Genomic DNA, 26,451 nt, shown 5'->3' on the forward strand with positions numbered 1-26,451 from the left:
CCTCTGCAGATGATCTGTTAGCTGTTTGACAACTACTCTTTCAAGGATGTTGTTCACAGGCAACATACAGTTCCAGTGGTATTTTTGCTAAATTTAATATAGTCTGTGATCCATCCAGTCAAACAGATGATATCTTCTCCACATGTAGATTCAAAACAGTCCTGAAGGGTCTTTAAGTCTCAATTGTCAAACTTGCAAAAGCCTTTATGGATACAGGCTGTCATTAAACAAGAAGCCAACAATAACAATGACTAATGAGAATTGCCTCTGCAAGTAATGTGCAGGTATTGTAAAAGCTATCAGTGCAATATTGCAGAAATCTTCCTTCATAGTAACATATGCAGGATTGCATGACTTTCAGTAACTAACAGTTTTAATCTTTTGTTCCTGCCACTCAAATGAACATCTCTATCTGACCAAAAAGTTCTGAAGTGAGGTGCTGCTGCACTGTGGAAGCAGCCATGTTTCTGTGAAGCACATACATACGCCCAGTCATCTCATTGTCTCACATTCCCAAAGGTTCTTACTTCTTTGCTTAACTCCAGCTCTGCAGCCCCTTCTTCAGGATAGCAGCCTAATATTTGGAATTGTTTACACCAGGTTGTACAGGTGGGCAACAGAGAGAAAGAAAGAAAGCAGGTCATACATATTAAATGAAGTAATTTGGCATAACCAAGCACAAAATGTACTTGGTTAATGTTCAGAAGAATTATGGTTGTGGTTGAAAGAAACCAACATCGACTGGACTGGAAACAGCCTGTAACTGGTTCAGATTTATCTAAGCAGCTGTAATTATCAACCCAGACCCCTCTAACACAAGGTGCTACCTTACAGTTGTGACCAGGGATGGTTTATTTTCATGCTGATGTCTGCTTTAACTGACACAATAAAGTCTGTTATCATACCAAAGCCAAGCGTCCTGTCTGAAACTGTGCTGTGTCAGCGTATAGCAATTTAACACTCAGCTCTTTCTGTCCCTGTTAGCTAACCCTTCACACCGTGGGGTTAATGCTTGTATCATTCTAATGAGGAGTGATCGACTCTGAGTATACATTACCATTAATGTTAAAAAGACCCTTTATTAAAAACCTTTTTCTATCATGATATCTTGCAGATTTGCTCTGTTTCAGTGAAAAAGCTTTTCTCTTAAGTAAACTCTTTACTCCACAGAAACATTCATCAGCACTTGACAAAGTAAACTGATAAAAATACAACAAAACTGAAGCTTGAGTGGATAACTACCAGACTTTGCTGTTATGAGTTGAAATGCATGTTGTAAAACTCCGGGTTACTTCCACAGTACAGAGACAAGCAGTTAGTGCTGTTTGTTTGATCGGTGCCTCTGAATGTGATGGTGAATGATTGTCCGGCTCTCTGTGTTAGCTCTGCAACAAGCTGCTGATCTGTCAGGTCCCTGCCTGTCATCCTATGGGAGCCGGGTGAGGCTGGACTGGATAAGTAGGAGAGGATGCATGGATGGGTAATAATAATTATAATAAATAATCTGCCAAAGTAATACAGTAATAATGAAGAACACAAAAGTGCCCCAAAACTTCAGGCAACAACAACAAAATCAGAGGTCCTGAAAACGCCAAACATGTTTTCATTATGTGAAAAACAAGAGATGTTTATGCTTCAGTTGAAAACTGGTTGAATTTACATGTATGACATTTATGATTTCATTCATGATGCATGAAGACTGTTACATGCAGTACTGATGTGTACGAATATATGTGGTGTTTGGATTAAAGTACACTGATCCTGCTGTGATGTGGGCAGATACACTGTGAAAGACAGAGAGACTGAGAGGGAAATACAACGATGCTGAAAGAAAAAGATTTTGAAGAGAAATGCACGACACTAGAAAGAACTGCCAATAGAAACATCCCTGCAGCTTTCTTATTCTTGCTCTGATTATAACTGCTGCTGCCAAATCAATTAGATAAGTTGTAACCACAGTTATTGTGGAAAGATACATACATTTAAAATGTCCTTTTGGAAAATAGATCGTCCTCATGGACGTCCGCAAATAGTGGAGGAACAAAACTGTTCAAATGTGTGTTGTCTTTCTGCTTTTTCTCACAGGTCTGATTCGTTTGCAAGAGCTTATAAAGGCGCCTTCACGGTACAACATCCGGTTAAAGATCCGGCAGCTGCCTGCAGAAACCAAGGATGCAAAGCCACTCTTAAAGGAGATGAAAAGGGGAAAGGAGTTTCATATTATCTTTGACTGTGGCCACGAAATGGCTGCTGGGATACTGAAGCAGGTACGAATATTTGTTGTTGTATTTTGTCCTCTTCTAAATAAAATAACCACAAAAACTCTCAGTTCCTAACCAACTGAGTAACAGCTGAACAGTTTAAAATAAGTCTGTCCTGCAATTTCAACTTGTATGTTGTGATGGACGAGCAGTAAAGCAAAGTCAGGCACAGCTTAGAGTCGAAAAACAAACTTAAATTAAACCAAAAAATCTAAATCTTGGGCCCATAAAAGATGTCAGAGTAACTGAACTCAACAAACAACACTGCCACCCCAAACAAACTGACCTACCCCAACGAGACAAAGAGGAAACTTAAATAGTGACTGATCAGCCCACAAAGACACAAAAAGGGGGCAAACACACAAAAACCTGACTGAAACTATCCCAAAAGGTTGATTCTGTTCATCTGGATGTTTTCAGAATCATCATCATCAGGGGACTTCTTCAGTCTCAGCTGACTGCAGCTTTGTTGATCGGTAATAGAGTAACATAGTGTACACTCTTAAGTGCCAGGAGGATTCCCAGGAGTTATACATCGGAGAAACCAAACAACCTCTGGGGAGGCGGATGGCACAACACAGAATCAAGGAAATGACCTCACAGCCCATTGTTCATTCAGTGGTGCTAGTTTACGTCATTGTGCAAATAAACTGAGAATACAGTATAATGTGATTGTAGAAATAAATTAATTCTAAACCAAAACCAATTCTTTACTATCCTTAAATCCTATATTTAAAGAGAGACAAATATAAGTGTAGTGTGATGTAAGAGTTTCTATTGTAGCGCTGTGATGTTTGGTAGATGCTACCCACGATGTGTGGCTGTAACTGCAGCCATCACAATGTAAACAATAGTTTATTTTGATGTATTTAAAACGGTATTGATGTTTGTGAGCCGGTTCCAGTATCTGTCTCGGTCGTTGTGTCCTTGGGCAAGACACTTCACCTACTGGTGACAGCCAGAGGGGCCGATGGTACGACATGGCAGCCTTGTTTCTGTCAGTGCGCCCCAGGGCAGCTGTGGCTACAACTATAGCTGCCTCCACCAGTGTGTGAATGTGAGAGTGAATGAATAGTAGCATTGTAAAGTGCTTTGGGTGCCTTGAAAAGTGCTATATAAATGCAATCCATTATTATTATTATAGTCTGGGCATCTGCAAACCACTGTTGCAATGCAGCAACATCCAGGGCTGTGAGATGGTCATCTCAGTGGAGGGAGGCGGGAATGGTGGAATTTGGCACCTCTCAACCACTTCATCTCTTTCCACTTCCAGGCTCGCTAGCCTGCGACAGCAGACCCATTCCACAGTTCCACTCCACAAACTGCCAGAGTGGGTCATTTTCACTGTGTCAAACAACCCGAAAAAGTTATCTCTAGAAGTTTGGTTGTTTGTCTAGTTTGTAAGATTTGACAAAAAAAAGCATTTAAGATGAAGTTTTATTGTTTTACTTTGTAAATATAAAATGTATTTTAGACCCAATAATAAGCAACAGGTATGACAAACAACACTAACCTACACTTACTTAAATGAAACTTTTAAATTATTTAATTTTGAAGAAGGTCATTTTGAAAAAGTTTGGATAACTTATGGTATCCAAATGAGTTAAAATAAAGTAGGTATTGAAAGGAACTGTGAAACATGTCATGGCTACAAGAAATACAAAATAAGAAACACATTTTAATACATTTCTAATCAGTTATAGAAGTGAAACGGTGAAGGTTTATCACACTGCCCACCTCCTCTTCACTGGACCTGTAGCCTTTCTTTCTCATCCACCCTGTTGTATGTTAGTCTATAACCTTTAACCTCACCGCTTCTGCTTTTCAGGCCTGTAACCCATTGTAGGTCTGAGACTCTGCTCCAGTGTAGTTTGCACACACTGGACTCTGCTCAGTTCAACTGAGCGTACGCCTCTGCTGTCGACAGCTAGCGACCTTCTCTACATGTCCTATCATCAACTCTGCTCTGGTTCAATATTTCAACCCTCACTCACTCAGCCCTGCAATATTTATTCATCTCTTATCTAACTGCAGTCTCCTGTTATCATGTTTGTTTATCCACTCTGAGGAATCACAGCCAAAAAACTTTAGTTATGATTATATTGTATTAAAGCACTGGTTGACCCCCCAGTCCAGGAAGCCACAGTCTGCGGTCAATCGGCTGCGGCCAACTTCCCAAAAGAGAGGGCAATCTGTCTTAGCAGTTCACAGAGTTTAACATGAGAATATTTAACATGTTCAAAGTAAAGATTCAATTTTCAGTTCAAATTCAGATGTGCACCTATCTGACGGGGTAAAAGCAGTCAGGGGAAGCTGCTCGTTTTGCAGACACTCAGCTTTTGTACCGATATGTCAGCAGGATTCTAAGTAATTATTCAATCAGTAAAACACTAAAGATTCTACTAATCAAACCCAACTCTCTTATATATTTATCTATCAGTGACATCCAGCCAGCACTGGACCAATGCCTCCAAACTGCAAATGAATGAGCGAATGAGTGAAGCCGCTGCTCCTGCACTGACTGTACTGCAGTCATTTCTTCTTTTACTGTTATGCTGTTTTGTGGATCACAAGGTTCAAAACCACTTAAACACACACACAAAGTAACTCCACCAGAGCGCCTATTTCGGGTCACTTTTGCCGGTCCAAACCCCGATAAAGGAGCAGGGTTGGAATTGTGACATTAAAAAAAACAATAATTGCTAAAAGAAATGTAATCTGTAGTTCTAAATAAACGTTTTTTACTCATCCTTACATGATGTTATGTTTCTCTACTACAACGTACATCATTTAGCAACTTTTAGGACAGCCAATAGCGATTTTCCTTACTGAGGAGTTGGCAACACTGCGAGGGAGGAGGAAGGTAGTGACGTGGCATTTTCAAACCATATAGTTTTATCCTTCCACAATGAGAAGCAAAAATTTCCAGCTTACTTAGTTAATTTAAGTCAACTCAAATAACCTGAGTTAATCAGCTCTTTGGAAAAAAGTACTTAAACTGAGTTCTAATAACAAATTGATAAAAACTGAGTTGAGTCTGCTTAATATGTTTAATTAAACAGAATATTAGATTTTACAGTGTAAAAACAGACTGGTGCTGCCGGCATCTTAAAGCAGCTGTTAATATAAATAACACAGAATTGAATTAAACTGCAGGACTGTGGTAACTCACTTAACAAGCATTCATAATTCTCCTGCCTGAAATATTTCACAAAATATTGAGGACGACACGATTCAATTCCTGTTCTCTGTCACTCTCCCAGGGTTTTTAATCAGTGTCATACTGCTAGATTGCTGGGGAAGGTCAAGGTTGCCTTTCATTAATAATGTCAGAAAGAATCACTGCTAATGACAAGTAATGAAAGGTTTGAGCGTCTGATATTCTCATTACGTGACTCACCAATTAGTTATAAGTACTCATAGCAATGAAGGTGTCCAAATACCCATGGAACCAATACTTCCAGTTTGTGTTTCTGGGTTCAAAAACCAGAGAGACGTGGTGTTTAGAGACAGAGTGTCTCAACCTTTCTGATACCCCTGACACGTACGGGATCACTGAGTTTGTCCTTCTCTCCTGGATCACCTGGAGCTTTCTTTAGGAGCCTTCCCAGCTTTGACAAATGTCCAGTTATGTTAGTTTTTGGTTGTTCTTGCGTTTTTCAATTGATTGAGAAAAAATGTGATTGGACTGTTATTTAAATCTAAGTTAATCTAAATGTAATGTAAGTACTCCAGAAATATCAGCGACTCTTCTTCTAATCATGTTAATACTGATGTGTAACAGCTACTTTCATTTCATTGAATGTGTTTTTCTGTTAGTTTGTTTTCTTTTCCCCAAAGAAAAACGTTTCTGGCACATCCAGGATTTTGTACTATGTGAGTCTCCACTGAGGCTGGGCTGGTTTTCAGACTGAGCTGTGGAGTGTTTCTCAAGGTTTCTCACCTGTTAGCAGCAGCATCATCCCTTCCTGTCCCCTTATACATCCTCTGTGCACAGCTGTAGTCTGTGGTTTGTTTATGTACCGGAGTAGGTAATCCCAAATGGAGTATACAGTCATCACCACACAGCACAGACACATACAAGCAGCTCCTGATGATCCAAACCCAATAGCCACACAGTTAGTTTGGATCATAACAGAATAATACAGAGTAGAGGTTCTTTTTTTGGAAACACATTACTTTTGTAAAGGTGTTATTACCACTGCTGAATTTTGTTTCCCAGTAGAATGTATGGCTGTTACAGCAGGCGAGGGGAGACTGAGTCATACTGAGTATAAGCATGACAGAAGTCTCATTTTCATGTTAACTTCAGCATAAAATAGAAAATGGAGTTGATGCAAACCAAATTTTCCCCGATGACCAGATTTTGTTATATTTAAAAAACTAAATAATATAATATTTTATATTAAATAAATTATTATTTATTTAGTGCCAGATCACAACAATAGTTGCCTCAAGGTGCTTGATACTGTAAGGTAAAGACTCTATGATAATACAAAGAAAACAAATAATTTGAGTGAGTGAAAAAATCTGAGTGAAGAAGAAACACTCAGTCCATTGTGGGAAGTTTTAAACCCAATGTTAAAAGCAGACCTAAAATGTTCTGGTTCCACAGAAGCTGATTGGAGGCTGAACCCATGTGGAAAAGAAATAGGAAAAGACTTGCATCAGCCTTAGCTTGCTTCATATAGTGAATCATATAAGGCTTATATGATTTACTCGTTTCTCATCACTTTCATATATTGATTTAGGAAGTATCCAAAACATACAAGTTTCATTATATAATTTTTCAAGGGATCTTATATCTGTTTTCACTCTTGGTCCCATTCTACTTTTAAAAACCCAAGGAAGCACAACAGTCTGAAAGTGCTCTGTGGTGGTGATCCAGTACTATGAGGTCTTTAAGAAAAGGTGGGGACTGATTATTCAAGACCTCATAGGTGATTATAAAAATGTAAATTTTGAATCTAGATTTATCAGGGAAGCCAATGAAGTATGAACAAAATATGCAGCAGCATTTTGGATCAGCTGAAGGCTTTTCAGGGAGTTTTTAGGACTTCCTGATAATAATGAATTACAGTCGTCCAGCCTGGAAGTAATAAATGCATGAACTAGTTTTTCAGCGTCACTCTGAGACAGGATATTTCTAATTTTAGAGCTGTTGCACAAATGGAAGAACGCAGTCTTACATATTTGTTTAATATGTGCATTGAAGGACATGTCCTGGTCAAACATGACTCCAAGGTTCCTCACAGCGTTACTGGAGGCCAAGGTAATGCCATCCAGAGTAAGAATCTGCTTAGATACCATATTTCTAGGCTTTTCAGGGCCGAGTACAATAACCTCAGTTTGATCTGAATTAAGAAGCAGAAAGTTAGCGGCCATCCAGGTCTTTATGTCTTTAAGACATTCCTGCAGTTTAACTCATTGGTGTGTGTTATCTGGCTTCATGGACAGATAATTTAGGAGTAATCAGGATGCTACAACACCAGGCAGACGCTGCAAAGAAAGCCCTTACAACATGTGGTTATCCCAACTGCGCCTTCAAATCAGTGAATATGGAGAGAAAAGAAGGTCTGACACCAACTTGGGGGAAAAAAGAATGACAAATGGAACAACAATTAGGTTTTGAGATCCCTTTCTAGGCCCTTAATGCCCACTCACATTTTGCACAAGATGATCTCAATAGGTCACATGATGGGATGAGGTAAGGGCTCACAGTGGTTTCACCTCAGACCTCTGCTGAGAATGACTTTTGAGACAAATTCTCAAAAGTGGGTCAACGACCCTCTTAACCTCCTAGGACCTGGCGTCCACATATGTGGACATCACCATCCATCCATCCATCCATTCGCATCCGCTTATCCTGTTCAGGGTCGCGGGGGGCGCTGGAGCCTATCCCAGCTGTCATAGGGCGAGAGGCGGGGTACACCCTGGACAGGTCGCCAGTCTGTCGCAGGGCCAACACACAGAGACAGACAACCATTCACACTCACATTCACTCGCACATTCACACCTATGGGCAATTTGGATTAACCAATTACAGTGGGGCAAAAAAGTATTTAGTCAGCCACCGATTGTGCAAGTTCCCCCACTTAAAATGATGACAGAGGTCAGTAATTTGCACCAGAGGTACACTTCAACTGTGAGAGACAGAATGTGAAAAAAAAATCCATGAATCCACATGGTAGGATTTGTAAAGAATTTATTCGTAAATCAGGGTGGAAAATAAGTATTTGGTCAATAACAAAAATACAACTCAATACTTTGTAACATAACCTTTGTTGGCAATAACAGAGGTCAAACGTTTACTATAGGTCTTTACCAGGTTTGCACACACAGTAGCTGGTATTTTGGCCCATTCCTCCATGCAGATCTTCTCGAGAGCAGTGATGTTTTGGGGCTGTCGCCGAGCAACACGGACTTTCAACTCCCGCCACAGATTTTCTATGGGGTTGAGGTCTGGAGACTGGCTAGGCCACTCCAGGACTTTCAAATGCTTCTTACGGAGCCACTCCTTTGTTGGTGGAATTGAACTCAGGACCTTCTTGCTGTGCGGCAACAGTGCTAACCACCGTGCCACCGTGCTGCCGATACTCAAAATACTCAATTATGTTCTACATGGGACTGATATCCACGTACGAGGACATTATACTGCTACTGTTCTATCAACATTTTAAACAAATATCCTCATATGTGGCTCTTAATTTTCTTAAAAACAAAAATAAGGTAAAAAGAAAAATCTGGTAATTCTTTGTTTTTACATTCATCGGGTCCCAATCAGCCCAAATATCAAAGAGAAATTAAAAATGCTGCTGTGGAAAAGTTCAGGTCTTAGGAGGTTAAGGGACAATCCCCATAGGATTTAAATACCTGGGACTCTCACCATTTGGTTTTAGAATTGAAGAAGCTTCTTTGACGACAGCTTCAAGAAACTGAAACAGTCCAGTCACTTTCATTCCACGCTCCTTACACTACCATGACTCACAGCCTGTACAGACATAGATGTAATGATATATCTGTCATGAGTAATTCTTTTGTATGCAGTGAAGATGTAAAACTATTAACAAGATCATAATGTGGAAGTCTGCAGCTCACATACAAATATGTCTTCCTGCTTTGTCTACAAAGCCGTGACATTATTTAAAGAACATTAAGCGTCTTGTCCTCTCTTTGTGGGAGTTGTGTTCTCCACGCCTTCTCACACTTTCAGGGGTGCTTGGCCAGATGGGATATAACATCTGTCCAACATGTTATGGGTCTATGCATGATCAGTTGGACATGCTTGCATTTCTTCAAGGGTTGTTCTCATACTAACTCTTTTCACCATGAATTAGTAGAAACTCTATTTCAGATATCCAGGTTTTATGCTCTTTGTCTTTGTCTAAGCCTTTGAATCAGAAATCAGAAATCAGAAAGGGTTTATTGCCAGATGTTGAGCAGGTTTACAACATTAGGAAATTGCTGCGGTGCTTCAGTGCAACATACTGTCATAAAAATATAAAAATAAGAATAAGAATTAAAGTGCTAAGTGGATGATATATACATGATATATACATGAGTGCAGGTGGTGATCAGTGCCAAACATGGAATGATGCAGTGACACAGCGTAGGGTCATGTGTTAGTGGTGGGAACAGTCATATGGTTATTGTTCATGTGTCCGACAGCAGAGGGGAAGAAACTGTTCTTATGGCGAGAGGTTCTGGTGCGAATGGACCGGAGCCTCCTGCCTGAGGGGAGCAGGTCAAACAGACTGTGTCCAGGGTGAATGCAACTAGCAATTACAAATATATTACTTCTTTTCAAAACACAACTTACTAATGGATAAATGTATCAACATTTGGCTTTATGCATTCAGTGAGCTAAACGAAAGGCATTTTCAGTTAGATGTAGTGTTTTCTAGCCTGAACCTGGTAATGAATAGCTGATAAAATTAGCTAATAAAGCAACTTGACCCTTGAAATGTTCAGCTAACATATCATGTAAGTAAATAAATACATACAGTCATGGCCAAAAGTTCTGAGAATGACACAAATATTATTTTTCACAAAGTTTGCTGCTTCAGTGTTTTCAGATCTTTGTGTGAGTTGTTTCTGTGATGTATTATAATTATTAATTACAAGCACTTCATACGTTTCAAATGCTTTTATTGTCATTTACATCACATTTTTGAAAGAGTCGATATTTGACCAGTGTTGGCCCTTCTTTTTCATGACCTCTGCAATTCGCCCTGGCATGCTGTCAATCAACTTCTGGGCCTGACTGATGGTGACCCATTCTTTTGTAATAATGCTTGGTGTTTGTGAAAATTAGTGGGTTTTTGTATGTCATGTTTGTTTACCTCTTTGGGGTTCACCACAATTTGTCAATTGGATTAAGGTGTGGAGAGTTTTCTGGCCATGGACCCAAAATTTCAGTGTTTTGTTCTCCGAGCCTCTAAGTCATCACTGTGGCTCCATCAGGCTGGAAAAGGCATCGTTCCTCACCAGACTGTTCTTGGATGGTTGGAAGAAGTTCCTGTGGGAGGATGTTTTATTCATGGCTGTGTTTTTTGGCAAAATTGTGAGTGAGCCCACTCCCTTGGATGAGAGGCAGCCCCACAGATGAATGGTCTTAGGATGCCTTACTGTTGGGTGAGACAGGACCGACGGTAGCACTCACCTTTTCTTCTCCAGACAATCTTTTTTCTAGATGCCCCAAACAAATGGTAAATGGCCTGCATTTGTATAGCGCTTTTCTAGTCCTTAAGGACCCCAAAGCACTTTACACTACATTCAGTCATCCACCCATTCACACACTGGTGATGGCAGCTACATTGTAGCCACAGCTGCCCTGAGGCACACTGACAGAGGCGAGGCTGCCGGACACTGGCGCCACCGGGCCCTCTGACCACCAACAGTAGGCAAACATGGGGTTAGTATCTTGCCCAAGGTTATTTGGCATGCAGCCAGGAGGCAGCCTGGGATCAAACCACCGACCTTCTGATTAGTGGCTGACCTGCTCTGCCACCTGAGCTACAGCCACCAAACAATTGGAAAGGGGCTTCATCAGAGAAAATGACTTTACCTCAGCAGGCCACCTTCCAAAAGTCTTCACCTCACTGTACGTGCAGATGCACTCACACCTGCTGCCATTCCTAGCAAGCTCTGCAATGGCGGCACTCCGATCCTGCAGCTGAATCATCTTTAGGAGACGGCCCTGGTGCTTGCTGGAGTTTCTTTTTTGCGCTGAAGCCGTTTTCACAACAACTGAACCTCTTTCCTTGAAGTTCTTGATGATCCAATAAATGGTTGATTTAGGCGCAATCTCAGTAGCAACAACATCCTTGCCTGTGAAGCCGTTTTTATGCAACGCAATGATGGCTACACATGTTTCTTTGCAGCTAACCATGGTTAATATGAAGAACAATGATTTCAAGCATCACCTTCCTTTTAACACATCCAGTCAGCATGACATCATGATCTCCAACCTTGTGCTCATCAACATTCTCACTGAGTTAATGAGAAGATTATTGTAAAGATCTCAGCAGGTCTTTCTATGGCAGCGATGAAGTGCAGTGGTGATGGGTTTGTTCGGATTAAGCATCAAGGACTTTGCATTTCATCTGATCACTCTTCTCAACCTTCTGCAAATTGTTATCATAAAAACAAACTTGTGAAAACCAAAATTTGTGTCGTTCTCCAAACATTTGGCCATGACTGTACATACAAATGTAGATTAAATGCTGTGCTGAGCTGACCCCCAAATATCTGGCTGGTTTTTGCTTGCTTACACAGTCAGATTCTCACTGGTAAAATAAAATTTGAAGCCACATCAGCGCTTTGGTGTCCTTATATAGAGTTTGGTACATGGGCCGATCCTTATATGCTACTTTAATGTCTGCTGTTTGTTAACATCAGTGATTAGCTGACTCTATTTCTAGGCTACTATTAGCTAGGGCTGTTGCTCACTGTTGATGCTGGGAGCAGAAGAGAACAACTGAGGCAAGGCGTTATAGTAATTATTCATCTAATAGATCATAAAACAATCTCACAGAACAACTTTGAACTTTTTTTCCTCAACAGTATGACAGTAAGAAGTCAGATTATTTTTTCACTAGAAGAAAAGTGTTACATGAAAATGTGCCACATTCAGACTCAGAGTCTTGTGTGCTACAAGCACAATGAGCACATTTGGTTTTGCTTTTAGAAGATGTATTTAATGTTACAGGAACATATCCGTCTTTGTGATGACATAATGCAGTAACACAAACCTTTGCATATTCAGGGATTAGTACTCTGCAGACTGCTTTGTTATTGAGAAATGTTAAATCGTTTTACATACCATGTTTACACTTTCACGCACTGAAAACAGTTTAACACTGGAAAAATATGTTTTTGATTTTTTGAAATAAAAATAAACAAAAGCAGCTCTTTTACAATAGCTCCACTCTGCAGTGCTTAATACTACTTGTGAATGTTAGTTTGGTGATGCTAATGTTCCAGATGTTCCACAGAATTATGCATATTGTACATTAGCAGTATTCTAAATGTATGATCACCCTGGGCGCTGTGTCCTGCCTCGCATGGTTGTGTTTTTGCTGGGCTAAAGCAGTGTAGCACAACATATGCCTTCTCACATTACATGGTAACACAGCGATGTAGCCTTACAAAACAGTGTGTGTGTGTGTGTGTGTGTGTGTGTGTGTGTGTGTGTGTGTGTGTGTGTGTGTGTGTGTGTGTGTGTGTGTGTGCAGAATATGACAAAACATTTTATCTGCTTCCTGATTTATTTATAAATCTCTCCCAATGTGCCCCCTTCTGTCACTGTCTTTCTTAGGCTCTTGCCATGGGGATGATGACAGAGTACTATCACTATATATTTACCACACTGGTAAGTAGAGTCAGAGACTGTCCTGCACAGTCATTTCTTCATCAGATCGAACTCACAGTTCCATATCGCCGTAAAGATTTGTTGCATGGTCAAAACATTAGATGGTGCAGCTTCTCAATCTTCATTTCATTTATTTTTCTTTCAGTGGGTGATTCATTTTCCAGAGCCAAAGAAAATAATATCACACTACTTTGTAACATCTTATTTTCTCTTGGTTTATCCTTCCTTTATCAGCTGATGATATCTTTTAATATGAATCATCTTCCAAATGTTTCTTCATTCCATCATATTTTTCCTCCTTTTTTCTGCTTCCTCTTTTTGTTATTGTTTGTTCATTGTTCTTCTTTTTCATCTTTTTCTTGATTAATAGTTTAGTCTTACTGTGTAAAAAGTGCTACTTATTCCACCCTGAGCTATGGTATGTATGTAACATACAAAGTATGTCGCCTTCTGACTGAGTCTTCCAGTCTTGTCTAGTCTTGTGACTACAAGACTCAGCAGTCCATCTGCACCTAAAGGTCAAAGGTCACTCTTTGAGGATGTCAGTGTTCACATTTTGGACAGAGAGGACAGATGGTTTGAAAGAGGAGTGAAAGAAGCATCTGTGTCCACTGTGAGCGACCGTCTTTGAACAGAGGGCGTGGCTTACGACACCAACTGTCTGCCATCTATAATCCAGTTTTGAGATCCTTCCCAGACGCCTTAACGCCCACTCACAACCTGGGTCAGGTCATCTCCATAGGTCACGTGTTAGGGTGAAGCATTGTCTCACAATGGTTTCAGTTGAAACCTCTGCTTATAATGACCCACACCCTTTCTCACACCTTGCCTCATGTGATGAGTCACAGGATCAGTAGTGTGTCAACAAGCCTCTTAAGGAACAACGCCCACTAGGGTTTAATTATCTGAGACTCTCCACCGTTTGGTTTTAGAACTGAAGAAGCTTCTTAGATAAGAGATGAATCATCTTCAAGAAACTTGAAGAAGTCCAGTCGCTTTTCTTTTCAAGCTCCTTAGATTACCATGAGCTGGATGATGGAGAACCTACACAGACACATTTGTTTGGAGATATCAAAACTGAAGAAATTATTAAATAAAATGCACTGTTGTAATTCTATTCATCTGTGCTTTATTCGATGATTTTCTTTCACAGTCCGGATATTTAATTAAATGATGTGGCAGATTAATAAAAGATGAGACTGAGATGATGACATGATTTCTCATCTGGTGATCCAAGGCATCCAAACTTCATTTGGGCATGCATCAGGAAAGAGGCAGGTGCTTTTCTTTAACTATGTGCTCACATACTTTGAGCCAAACAACTTTAATTTTTTAATTTTAATTTTATTTATACAGCGCCAGATCACAACGACAGCCCCCTCAAGGCACTTTATATTGTAAGGTAGACCCTACAATAATACATACAAAGCATTTCAAACCTTCAGTTCAATCATTTCAGACATTTGGAACAATATCGCTGCTTTTGGTACACATAGGGAAAAAGCTAACTTTCAAAAATAAAATGGCTTTCATTCAAAGTAAATATACTATAAAACAGTTTTTGCCATGTACACAATGACACTAGTATTTGGCAAACTGCTAGTGAACATGCAGTGCTGACGAATGACAAATAACAACAACCGATGACATTTTGTTAATGTAATTTTTAAATTTATCATTATATTCTTTTCATCGTAACTTTCACAATAATTACTCTGTTTCTGCTGCCAACTGGTGAAATAATTTCAGAATTAGTTCAAATGACCCATTGCTCTCGCTCCAACCAATCACAGCAGATGGCCCCGCCCCTCCCTGAGCCTGGTTCTGCCAGAGGTTTCTTCCTGTTAAAAGAGAGTTTTTTCTTCCCACTGTCGCCAAAGTGCTGCTCATAGGGGGTCATATGATTGTTGGGTTTTTCTCTGTATGTATTATTGTAGGGTCTGCCTTACTATATAAAGCGCCTTGAGGCAACTGTTGTTATGAGTTGGCGCTGTATAAATAAAACTGAATTGAACTGAAATTAAATTGTTGTTGTCTTCACAATAGCAGTCCTTCTTGACAGCTCGTTAAAATCTGTCACATTAGAGATCATATGTGTCCTAACCTTGCCTTTGGTTATTTCAGAATAAACTTCCTCTCAGTATCTACATAACAAAATGCAAGATCCACAAATGCCTGTGTGTACAAGTCAAGGTCAAAGATTTGACTCAGATCAAAGTGTAAATGCTCCATCTCACTCTCATCCTGGAAAGGCTGTTAGTGCTGTCAGGGATCAAAACGCTGTCACTCTTATTCTTTTTCTCTACTTTACTTTTTTTTTTGTGAATTCCCTGCAAAGAAAACGTACTGCAAATGCAATATTTGCTTTAAGGGTGTTTATTCTAAATGATCAGTGCCTTTGTATATAGTACTAAGAGAGGAACTATGGTATTCTAAAATTTTTCTGTGTGGAAGTCAGGCGTAGCATAAAAGTCTGTTAGGTGGTGCAGGACATGTATAAGGACAGCAGTATTGAGGTGGAGTGTGGGGTAGGAGTGGCATATGGGTTCAAAATTGAGGTGGGATTACAGTGAGGATCACCTCTGACCCCTTCCTTGTTTGCAGTAGTGATGGACAAGTTGACAGGTGAGTTGGGTTTGTTGAATTAAACCTATAATAGACTGACGAACCTGTCCAGGGTACACCTTGCCTTTCAGCTTATAGCAGGGATGAGTGGGGATAAAATGATACATAGAGTTTAACATTGTATCTATTCTTTCCAGGATCTGTTTGCACTGGACGTGGAACCTTACCGGTACAGTGGTGTAAACATGACGGGTTTCAGGATACTCAACACTGAGAACAGCCAGGTGGCTTCTATCATCGAGAAGTGGTCCATGGAGCGACTGCAGGCTCCACCGAAACCTGACTCCGGATTACTGGACGGCTTCATGACTGTGAGTTTGGACAAAGTTCATGAATGTATAATGAAGCACTTTGCCAGAGTTTTGTTCACTGACATGCAGATGTGGACCCATGGTCAGTTACTTATTGATCTTTCTCAGAAACTGTTGTCATGGTGAGGAAGGAAATGAATGATGAAAGTAGGGGATTTCTTTGTTAATACAATTTGTAATTAAATGTGTTGCCACAGCTGTAGACTTCTATCAGACTGAGACAGAGGTACATTAATTTTTGCTGTTGATTGCTTCTTCAGTTTTGTCAGCGCTCTAACCTTCAGTGTGATGATATGATGCTTCCTTCTATGCAAGCTTGAAGTTTTACTCACGATTCCCATGATTAAAAACTCTGTATAATATCTCTCAATTCTCCTGGTTGTATATCCATTTAAGTAGGAGAAATACTTCAGCTGAGAGTCATGAAATTTGAACATTTATTACATTTATTACATATTATACTGCATCTCATGCACGTATTTCTTACTGTGGTTGACGAATTGGACAGTGGAAATAACCTTGTGATTTTCCCAGTGGTTTTCAGGCATCAAGTCACTAATGGCATAAAACAGTGTTCTAGAAATGATAGTCTTCTCCATCCATCTTCTTCCACTTTATCCGAATCCGGGTCGCGTGGGCAGCAGCCAAAGCAGAGAAGCCCAGACCTCCCTCTCCCCAGCCACCTCCTCCAGCTTATCTGGGGGTACACCCAGGCATTCCCAGGCCAGCCGAGAGATATAATCGCTCCAGTGTGTCCTGGGTCTGCCCCGGGGCCTCCTCCTGGTGGGACATGCCCGGAACACCTCACCCAGGAGGCATCCTTGTCAGATGCCTGAACCACCTCAGCTGGCTCCATTCGATGTGGAGGAGCAGCTGCTCTACTCTGAGCCCCTCCTGGATGGCTGAACTTCTCACCCTATCTCTAAGGGAGAGGCCAGCCACCCTTCAGAGGAGGCTCATTTCCGCCACTTGTATTCACAATCTCGTTCTTTCAGTCACTACCCACAGCTCGTGGCCATAGGTGAGGGTAGGGACGTAGATCGACCGGTAAATTGAGAGCTTCGCTTTTACACTCAGCTCTCTCTTCACCACGATGGACCGGTGCAGCATCCGCAAAGGGCAGCCCTGGTGGAGCCCATCACCCACCGGGAACGAGTCCGACTTATTGCCGACAATGCGAACCAAGCTCTTGTAACGGTTGTATAGGGATCGAATGGCCTGTAGCAATGGGCCAGACACCCCATATTCCCACAGCACCTCCCACAGGACACCCCGAGGGACACGGTCGAATGCCCTCTCCAAGTCCACAAAACACATGTAGACTGGTTGGGCAAACTCCCATGCGCCCTCAAGTATCCTTGAGAGGATAAAGAGCTGGTCCAGTGTTCCGCGACCAGGACGAAAACCGCATTGTTCCTCCTGTATCTGAGGTTTGACTAGCGGACGAACTCTCCTTTCCAGCACCCTGGCATAGACTTTCCCAGGGAGGCTGAGGAGTGTGATCCCCCTGTAGTTGGAACACACCCTCCGGTCCCACTTCTTAAAGATGGGGACCACCACCCCGGTCTGCCAGTCAAAGGGTACTGCCCCTGATCTCCATGCAACAATGTAGAGGCGTGTTAACCAGGACAGCCCTACAATGTCCAGAGCCTTCAGGAACTCGGGGCGGACCTCATCCACACCAGGGGCTCTGCCACCAAAGAGTTGTTTAACTGCCTCAGTGACCTCGCCCCCGGAAATTGGCGGGTCATTCCCCTCATCCCCAGACTCTGCTTCCTCCTCGGAAGACGTGTCAGTGGGATTAAGGAGGTCCTCGAAGTATTCCTTCCACCACCCGAGAATTTTCTCAGTCAAAGTCAGCAGCGCTCCGCCAGCACTATACACAGTGCAGGTAGAGCACCGCTTTCCCCTCCTGAGGCGCCTGACGGTTTGCCAGAATCTCTTCGAGGCAGTCCGAAAGTCTTTTTCCATGGCCTCTCCGAACTCCTCCCACACCCGAGTTTTTGCTTCCTGGTGCCATGTGCACTTATGGACACTCTTATGTTCGAACAAGGTGTTCGTTATGGCCAAACTATGATTTGCACAGAAATCCAATAACAAAACACCGCTCGGGTTCAGATCAGGGAGGCCGTTCCTTCCAATCACGCCCATCCAGGTCTCGCTGTTGTTACCTACATGAGCATTGAAGTCTCCCAGTAGGACAACAGAGTCTCCAGGTGGAGCACCTTCCAGCACTCAAAGAAGGCTGGGTACTCTGAACTGCCACTCGGCGCATAAGCGCAGATGACAGTCAGGACCCATTCCCCAACATACCGGCAGCAAGCCGAGGGGATATTAGAATACCCACCCCGCCCGTCGCCTCTCACCAGGGGCAACTCCAGACTGAGACAGAGTCCAGCCCCTCTCCAGGAGGCTGATTCCAGAGCCCAAGCCATGCATAGAGGTGAGCCCGGCTATATCTAGCCGGTACCTTCCAACTTCATGCACTCAGGCTCCTTCCCCACCAGAGAGGTGACATTCCATGTCCCAATTGCCAGTCTTGGTAGCCGAGGATCAGTCCTCCAGGGCCTCTGCTCCTGGGCGCCGCCCGGCACACAATGCACCCGACCCCTATGGCGCCTCCTGCCGGTGGTGGGCCTGCGGGAGGATGGGCCCATGTCCCCTTTTCGGGCTGCCCCATGGACTAAGGCCCGGCCACCGGATGCTCGCCCTCGGACACCCTCCCCGGTCCTGGCTCTAGGGCAGGGTAAACTGTTCCCTCGAGAGTCTAAGGGTCTTCTGAATCGCTCTTTGTCTGGTCGCTCACCCAGGACCAATTTGCCCCCAGACAACATAGCCCCTGGGATCCCTAGGACACACAAACCCCTCCACCACGATAAGGTAGCGATTCACGGAGAGGCAGACTTCTTAGGATGTATATTCGCTGGTTTCTCTTACCATAACGTCCGAGGCAGCTTGCTGGAGTCAGGCGGACGACCTTTGTGACCCGAGTTCCAAACGAGTTCCAGGTGTGATGAGAAGCATCTCTGTCGCTGTGATCTGAAACGTCTCTGATCAGAGCACACTGTGTGTAATAGCTGTTCCTCCATACTGTTTACTGGGAACTCGGCCAAAGAGTGTCAAACCAGCAGAGACAAGGAATGGGAAGGGAAATAAAGTAATGGAGCAGGACAGAGAAATGAGATGGTGGGAGGAATGAAAAAAGAAAAATAAAGATAGAAAGTGGGTGAAGGGAAGTTAGGAGTGAAAGTCCTTGTGTTATATTTCCACAATGACTGTTGAGGTGTTATATGTTAGGCCAAATGTAGCCATTTGGTCTGATGCCAGTTGGAACGCATTGGCAGCACTGGCAGCCGCACCAGCAGCAGCTGATGTTGGCTGCTGATTGAAAACATTAGATTGCCTCAGGAGAATAGCAGATTGTTTTTTTTTTCTAAGAGCAACAACTTGCTGAGTCATGTTTCTGGATTATATTGGAAAGTGGGTGTTACTCAGTTTAAGCTGTTTTGTTAGATTTGTGGTTCAATCAATAGTTTCCCACTTGAGACCTAAAATGGACTGTGTGTGTAATAACTGGACATTTTCACTGAACACTTAAAGCTTAGGGTGTTTTTATTGCTACTAGCTTCCAGCAGAAGCAGCAAGTCCTACAGTCGTGCTGATATCTCGAATCCATGGATAAAAAAAACAAGCTAAATAATAAGGTCTTTTCACTTTGTAGTGCACCACAGAGATTAATCAGACAAATCAAGCTGTGCAGTTATTTTTGGATCAGTAACAGGCAAAGATTTATGTGTGTGAGGAGTGTGCTGTGACCCTGCTCATCAGTGAATTAATAGCTGGTGTTAGCTGGGGATTGATTAATTAGACAAATGGCAATCAGTTAGCAGCTAAAGCATATCGACATGACGGGAGGTTCCACAGCTTCATCTGTGTGTCGTGTTTAAGGTTCCATGTTGCATATCAAAATGACAACTTGAAACAAAATACTGTAACACGTTTTCTTGATGTTCTAAACAAAGCATTACAATTAAATCCAGATGTTCATATGGAGTTCTGGACACAGTTCATGCTCTGCAGTATGGAGTGGTAGAGAAAACTCTGATGTCGCTGTGTACAGTTTTCTGTTTGGATCTTTACTGACAGCTCAGAATATTTTATCAAAAGGAACTCATGGCATTACGACATCAACAGTTAAGATCATAAATGTTTTCAACTTTGCATCTGTACAACACCAGAGTGGATTTTTAATTACACAATCAAGATTTGAAGGAAAAGCAGAAGGTTTTGGTGGTGTTGTTGCTGCTGCTACTAACAGGATTGTGTTCCGCTTTCAGAATGATGCAGAGGACCAAATCTGAGTCTCCTGCATTGGTTTAGGATGTTTACTTAAGCAAAAAAGAGAATGTTACAGATCAAATAAATTGCTCTCATTTATCCACTTTATTCCACTCAATTTAGCACCGATCAAAAACTGTGTGATCCACAGACCTCCTCTTCCACTCCACAGTATTAATGTACTACTTACATGTATATCACCACACAAGTAACTAGAAAAAAGAAGCATTTCCACTATTTTGTGAGGGACACATCAGCCTAATGTTACATGAACCTTATTTAAGAGTAAAAGCACTACATGTTACTATAAACTTATCTATAAACATATCCATGCCTTTGTGACCTCCAGATTAGATTATTGTAACTTACTCTACTCTGGACTCCACCTCGCTCACCTCCAACGATTACAGCTCGTTCAGAATGCTGCGGCTCGTCTCCTAACCAGAACTAGAAAGTTTGGCTCTATTACTGCAGTGCTCCCTGATTTACATCGGCTGACTCCTAAACTTCGTATTGAAGTTCTGCTGCTTATGTTCAAATGCCTAAACAACCTTGTGCCTGACTATCTCGCCGACCTCCTCAGTCTCTATACTCCCAGCTGTTCTTTACGATCATTTGGTCAGTTTCTTCTGGCCCAGCCCAGGCACCGTCTGAAGACTGGGGGTGGTCGTGCCTTTGCCTCTGTAGCATCAAACCTTCCTGCTACCATTCGTGCCTCTGACTCCATTCAATCCTTTAACCCTCTCAGGCTCAAATTAAACTTTTTGTTGCTAATGCACAACCAAGTCCTGCAGTGGTACTTCTGAGTAAAAAAACCGAAATAAGTATGGGGGGTAATCAGGTTGTTAGTTTTTAACTGTTGCAAATCGGCAGCGCCTGCCTTGAGAAGGGTTAAAGCACGCTTGAAAACTTACCTATTTAACCTGGCTTTTCCTACTTGTGAATTTTCACCGCTCACTAACTGCTGTATCGCTACTCATTTCTCAGTTCTCCCTATCTCTACTTATTAATGCCTTTGTTTACCTTGTTTTAATGACTTACTGTTCAGTGTAATCATTTCCTGTTTATTCCTTACTGCGAAGCACTTTGGTGTACCCTCAGTTTTAAATGTGCTATATAAATCAAATTGTATTATATATTACCATTTGACTCCCTAATTTGACTCTTATAAGATTAACAGAGTTTAGCAGAGAGATACCCCTAAAACTAGCAAACAAAAAAAAAAGATTCAGGCAGTGACAGCGCATCAGGAAGGAAATACAGGAAATTCCCACGAGTTCTAGACTCATTCATTCAGTTAATAAAAACAGCACTTTCATTTTCTACCATGTATATGTGTAATATATTTTTATAAAAGTGCCAATAATCCCTAAATACTTAATGCAAAGTTTTTGTTTAACACGTTGGTTCAGACCAGAGCAATCGATGGTCATTTTATGTTTCTCCCATTTCCAAATAATCACGTCAGCTACGTCAGCTTCTCACCAACGTTCTTGGTATCGGTCTTGTTAGCTATTCTAGTATTCTGCAGGTCTACAGTCTTGTCCCTGACATCTCTTAACAGCTCTGTGGTCTTGCCCGTGATGATTATGTGGACAGGTGTGGTTTATACACTTAATGAAGTGAGATCAGGAATTTCTGTAATTGATTGATTGACTGTAATCTGTGTGCCACATGGGCACACATCCAATCTGTGGGAGCCAGAATTCTGGTTGGGTCAGAGGAGACCAAACACTTATTCACTCAATAACATGCAAATGAATGTCTAATTTTATTTATAGCTGTAAAATGAGGCCTGATTCCATTTCATTGTGATGAGTTTCACCTCTGTGCACAGCTGAGCATTGACTGAGTCATTAAGACTATTAGTTCTTTCATAAATTCTCAGGACATTTAAATGAGAAGCTCAAGCTGAACATTCTTGCATCCATGGAAGATGCATTTACAGGATGAAGACATAGCTGACAAGTACAGTCCAAGACTGCATAACTCTACCAAGACTGATAATTCCCTCCAGACCATGAATGTTTTCAGTCCATCAAACAAGAACAAGGTTTGTGGCATTTTCTTGAAAAGATCGACACAATGCCTCAGATCAGGAAGATGATTAAATAAACTCATAAAGATTGTATTATTTAGCAACTGTCAGTGTAGGACAAATCAGATAAATTAACTCTGCACCTCTTACCTTTATGTCACCTTCAATTAATCAAGTGGCAAAGAAACGCTGCCCTGAGTTGTGGCTTAACATGCACAACGTGAGTGACCTTACAAGCACCATCGCCTCATTACCATAGTATCTCTCCGTGTTAATTGCCTTAGCTGCTGTCTGATTCACTGTGTGGCCTGCAATTTTCAAAGTGGTTCAAAAAATACTTGGGCATGTCTGTAATTACTGCATTTATTTCTTTATCAGAAGTTAGGCTTGTCATCTGTGCAAACAGGATGACCTTTGAGCCATCAAGGTCATCTGTTTGTTTGTTGCTGCTGCTTTGTATTCAGAGTCACATCAGTGCTGCTGAATCTCTTTTATTGTCATATTACCATAAATATGCTACAGATATGGGCACATTTAAATGAGGCTGTGATGGAAAGCCGTTTTCTTTTTGACAGATATTATTTAAAGTAAGATCCAGACATCAGACATGTTCATATAATCTGAGCTCCACTCGAACATGCGTGATGAACTCCAGGACAGTGTGGCAGTGAACCTCCTTACATTTACTGTACAGAATGTATTTTATTTAAACACACACACACACACACACACACACACACACACACACACACACACACACACACACACACACACACACACAGAAAAGAAACCCAGGAAACCCACTAAGAAGCAGCCAACATGTAACATTTTGACGGCACAAATCTGTGTGAATGTTCAACATGATTTCCTATTTTTTATGGTTTTTACACATAAATGTTTCAGGTTATTAAACAAATTAAATATGAGACAAAGCTAAAGCAAGTGAACAGAAAATGTAGTTTTTAAATGAATGATTAATGGGTGTTTATGATTAATGGGTAAAAATCCAAACAGGGAAAAAGTGACTGTCCTCTAAACCTAATAACTGGTTGGGCCACCCTTAGCAGCAACAACTGCAATCAAGCCAGAGCCAGTAAGTTTTTTACAGAGCTATGGGGGAATTTTGGCCAGACATTCCCAGTTCACTCTCTCTGTAAGATTGGGTCTGCCAGTCTGTTCAGCATCTTCTCCTGTCTCTTGATCCAACTCACCCTCAGGTGATGATAAGATGACAGCTTAGTAACTGTGTTTACCCGAGCGTAGTCTGATGATACAATAACAAAACTGGACCTGGACCTAAGTTGTCCTGGCACCATGTGCACTTATGAAACCTTTGTAATGGACAAACTGTGGTTAGCAAAGAAGTCCAACAACAAAAAACTACTTGGTTTCAGATGGGGCTCAGATTCACAGCCCTCCAGGTGACACTGTCATTGCCCACGTGAGCGTTGAAGTCCCCCAGCAGAACAATAAAGTCCCTGGGTGGAGCATTCTCCAGGCTTACGGTGGAACGGGTTCCAACCCATCTCCAGAAAACTGGTTCCAGAGCCCAAGCTCGAAGGCTGACTATATGTAGTTGGCATTTCCCAATCTCACACACCAGCTCTGGCTCCTTCCCCACCCGCGAGATAACAGTCCATGTAACACAAACCAAACTCTACCTCCTGAGTCCCAAAAGGTTGATTCTGATCATCTGGTCGTAGCGTTTTCAGTGGGAGAAGCGTTCTTCTTCTTCAGTCTCTACCTCCTGAACCACAGCTACCCTGTTAAGAGAAATGTTGGATTTCATCCTTTGAATGAGCCTAGTATGAGACTTGTCTTTTCGCATGCAAACAATGCATAAAACATGGAATGTTTTGTCTTTATTGGTCAGCTCTTTGACGTAGGCTAACAATGGACACGGACCTTTCTTTGTCTGACAAGCCTATCTGGGACTGTAAGAGATTTTTTTTTAAATTCCTGTACCAAGTTTGCTGTTTGGTTTTCAAAGACTCTGAGATCAAGTGTACTTCCTTCTCTCAGATCTTACTAAATGTGGATATTAATCCCACAGCAGTATCTGAAGTTTCACAGTTTTCACAATTTGATGAAAAAGTGAGTCATGTTGTATTGTACTTATTTATAAAGAATTAGATTTTAGTGGGTGAGTATATGTTTGTCTTCCTTTAGCTGAGCAAAAGAAAAGTAAAAAAAAACAAAAAACTAGATTTGATGTACTGTTAAACTTTGCATGATGTTTAATGGTTTTAAGGTCAGAATTCTCTGATGGGCTACTTAGCTCAAATGTGCCAGTTGCCAGTATGATTCATCATGAAATTGTGTCAGTGCAGTTCATTCATTACGTTTTCTTGTTTATTTATTACTCTTACTACTGTTTATCTTCCATTTGAAGCAGTCATGTCATGTGACAATAGTGTTGAAACATAGCAATTATCTTTACCCTTCAAAATAAGAGATGGCTTTGGAATTATCTGTCAAGCTTTTAAAAAGTGAGGAAATAAACCCTTGGGAGTGTTAGTTTATCTCTGCTTCTTGAGATAGTATGTTAATTTGGCTTGAGACACAAAGAAAAGAAAATCCAGTTTCATATTTTAGTTCTTCTCTGGACAGAAGATAAGCTCTACATGATTCAAAGTTCAAAATATTTAATGTGTACTGGGCAACAGTTCATCAAGTATCTGAAAGAAGACCTTTAGCACTGGTCAACACCCACCAGTTGGGATGTTGGTGGGTTACCGGGGTCTTCTTCCAGTTTGCACATTGGTGTGTTCTTACACAATACTGTTAAACCCAGTGACTGCCCCTTTGTGCAGGGCTGTGTGGGAATCGGTGAATGTGTAATATTAAGTGCTAAGTGGTAAATAAGAGTATAGGAGTGCTTTATGAATGCAGTCTTTTTATTGTTATGCTTTAGCCACTACACTGTGAAATTAACATTAAGCTGAAAAAATGAGTAACAAAAAAATAAACATTCTTTTGCTATTAAAAACATTTAATAATAAGTTTAAATATCAAACTTTTGAATAAACTGTTATTATTTCAGTTTCCAGAATATATCACCAAACAAGTTTTCAAACAATAGAATTACCAAGTGCAACATGGTTAACCTTTTGGGCTGCAGAATACCTGAGACACCGTCATTGTCAGAGTGATGCAAAGTGATTGAGCTCAGAGCTCCAATATAAGGGAAACTAAATTAGCAATAACATGTTATTATGTGGAACAGGAAAATAACACTGTTGACTATAAAGACTGTCACATTCATCATTTTGGGCTACAGGCTGCTACAAACTTTACTGCAATGTTTATAGCACTAGTCTGTTATCAACACAATTATCTGCAAACACATTATTTCAAATAATGTAATCGGGTCTTCCATTTGTGCAGTTTCTACATCAGCATTATGAGCATTTCAGCAGTCACCTGCAGTTTCAGATGGCATTTAAAGAGACACTCAGCTGATCTATTTGTTTTTGAAGTATTGTTTGGGTGACTTCTCTGTCATGTTGTCATTTCAAGAAAAAGATTATTATTATATACTAATGATATATAAGAATTATGACCTGAATGCACTTTTGTGCCAAACACATTTTGCTTTTCCAAGATCAACTCTATAAATTCTCTGAAGGCTCCTGTTCTACTTGTGTTATATAAACACAAACAGGATATAAAAGGATATTGTACAAATAGAAATATATGATGTATCAATGACTGCTGCACCAGAAAAAACAAACTGGAACATTAAAATATGCACAGATACATAAATCAACAATCTTCTTGTGGTGTGAGCGAGAGAGAGTGTGAGTGTGTCTTTGACACGAAATGTACTCGATAATGAGGCCGGAGCAGCCGGAGTCAGACAGAGGTACATCAAGGCAAGGCAAGGCAAATTTATTTGTATAGCACAATTCAACAACAAGGTGATTCAAAGTGCTTTACAGAGACATTAGAAACAAAAACAAATAAAAAGCATGATTTAAAATTGATTAAAACAAGCAAACAAAC

General features: G+C 41.1%; 1 protein-coding gene across 1 annotated transcript in view; it reads left to right on the plus strand.

Moving 5' to 3' along the window:
* The window catches only part of LOC102207761 (glutamate receptor ionotropic, kainate 2-like), a 327,213-nt gene that overhangs the window by 107,308 nt on the left and 193,454 nt on the right, over positions 1-26,451 (plus strand). Inside the window, exons 5-7 of the mRNA XM_013915653.1 lie at positions 2,086-2,267; positions 13,081-13,134; positions 15,897-16,070. Of these exons, the coding sequence (XP_013771107.1) occupies positions 2,086-2,267; positions 13,081-13,134; positions 15,897-16,070 (410 nt within the window). The remainder of the gene's footprint in view (positions 1-2,085; positions 2,268-13,080; positions 13,135-15,896; positions 16,071-26,451) is intronic.

The sequence above is a fragment of the Pundamilia nyererei genome, unplaced genomic scaffold (genome assembly GCF_000239375.1).
Source record: "Pundamilia nyererei isolate P.nyererei 1_Seehausen unplaced genomic scaffold, PunNye1.0 scaffold00342, whole genome shotgun sequence".
Lineage (NCBI taxonomy): Eukaryota > Metazoa > Chordata > Actinopteri > Cichliformes > Cichlidae > Pundamilia > Pundamilia nyererei.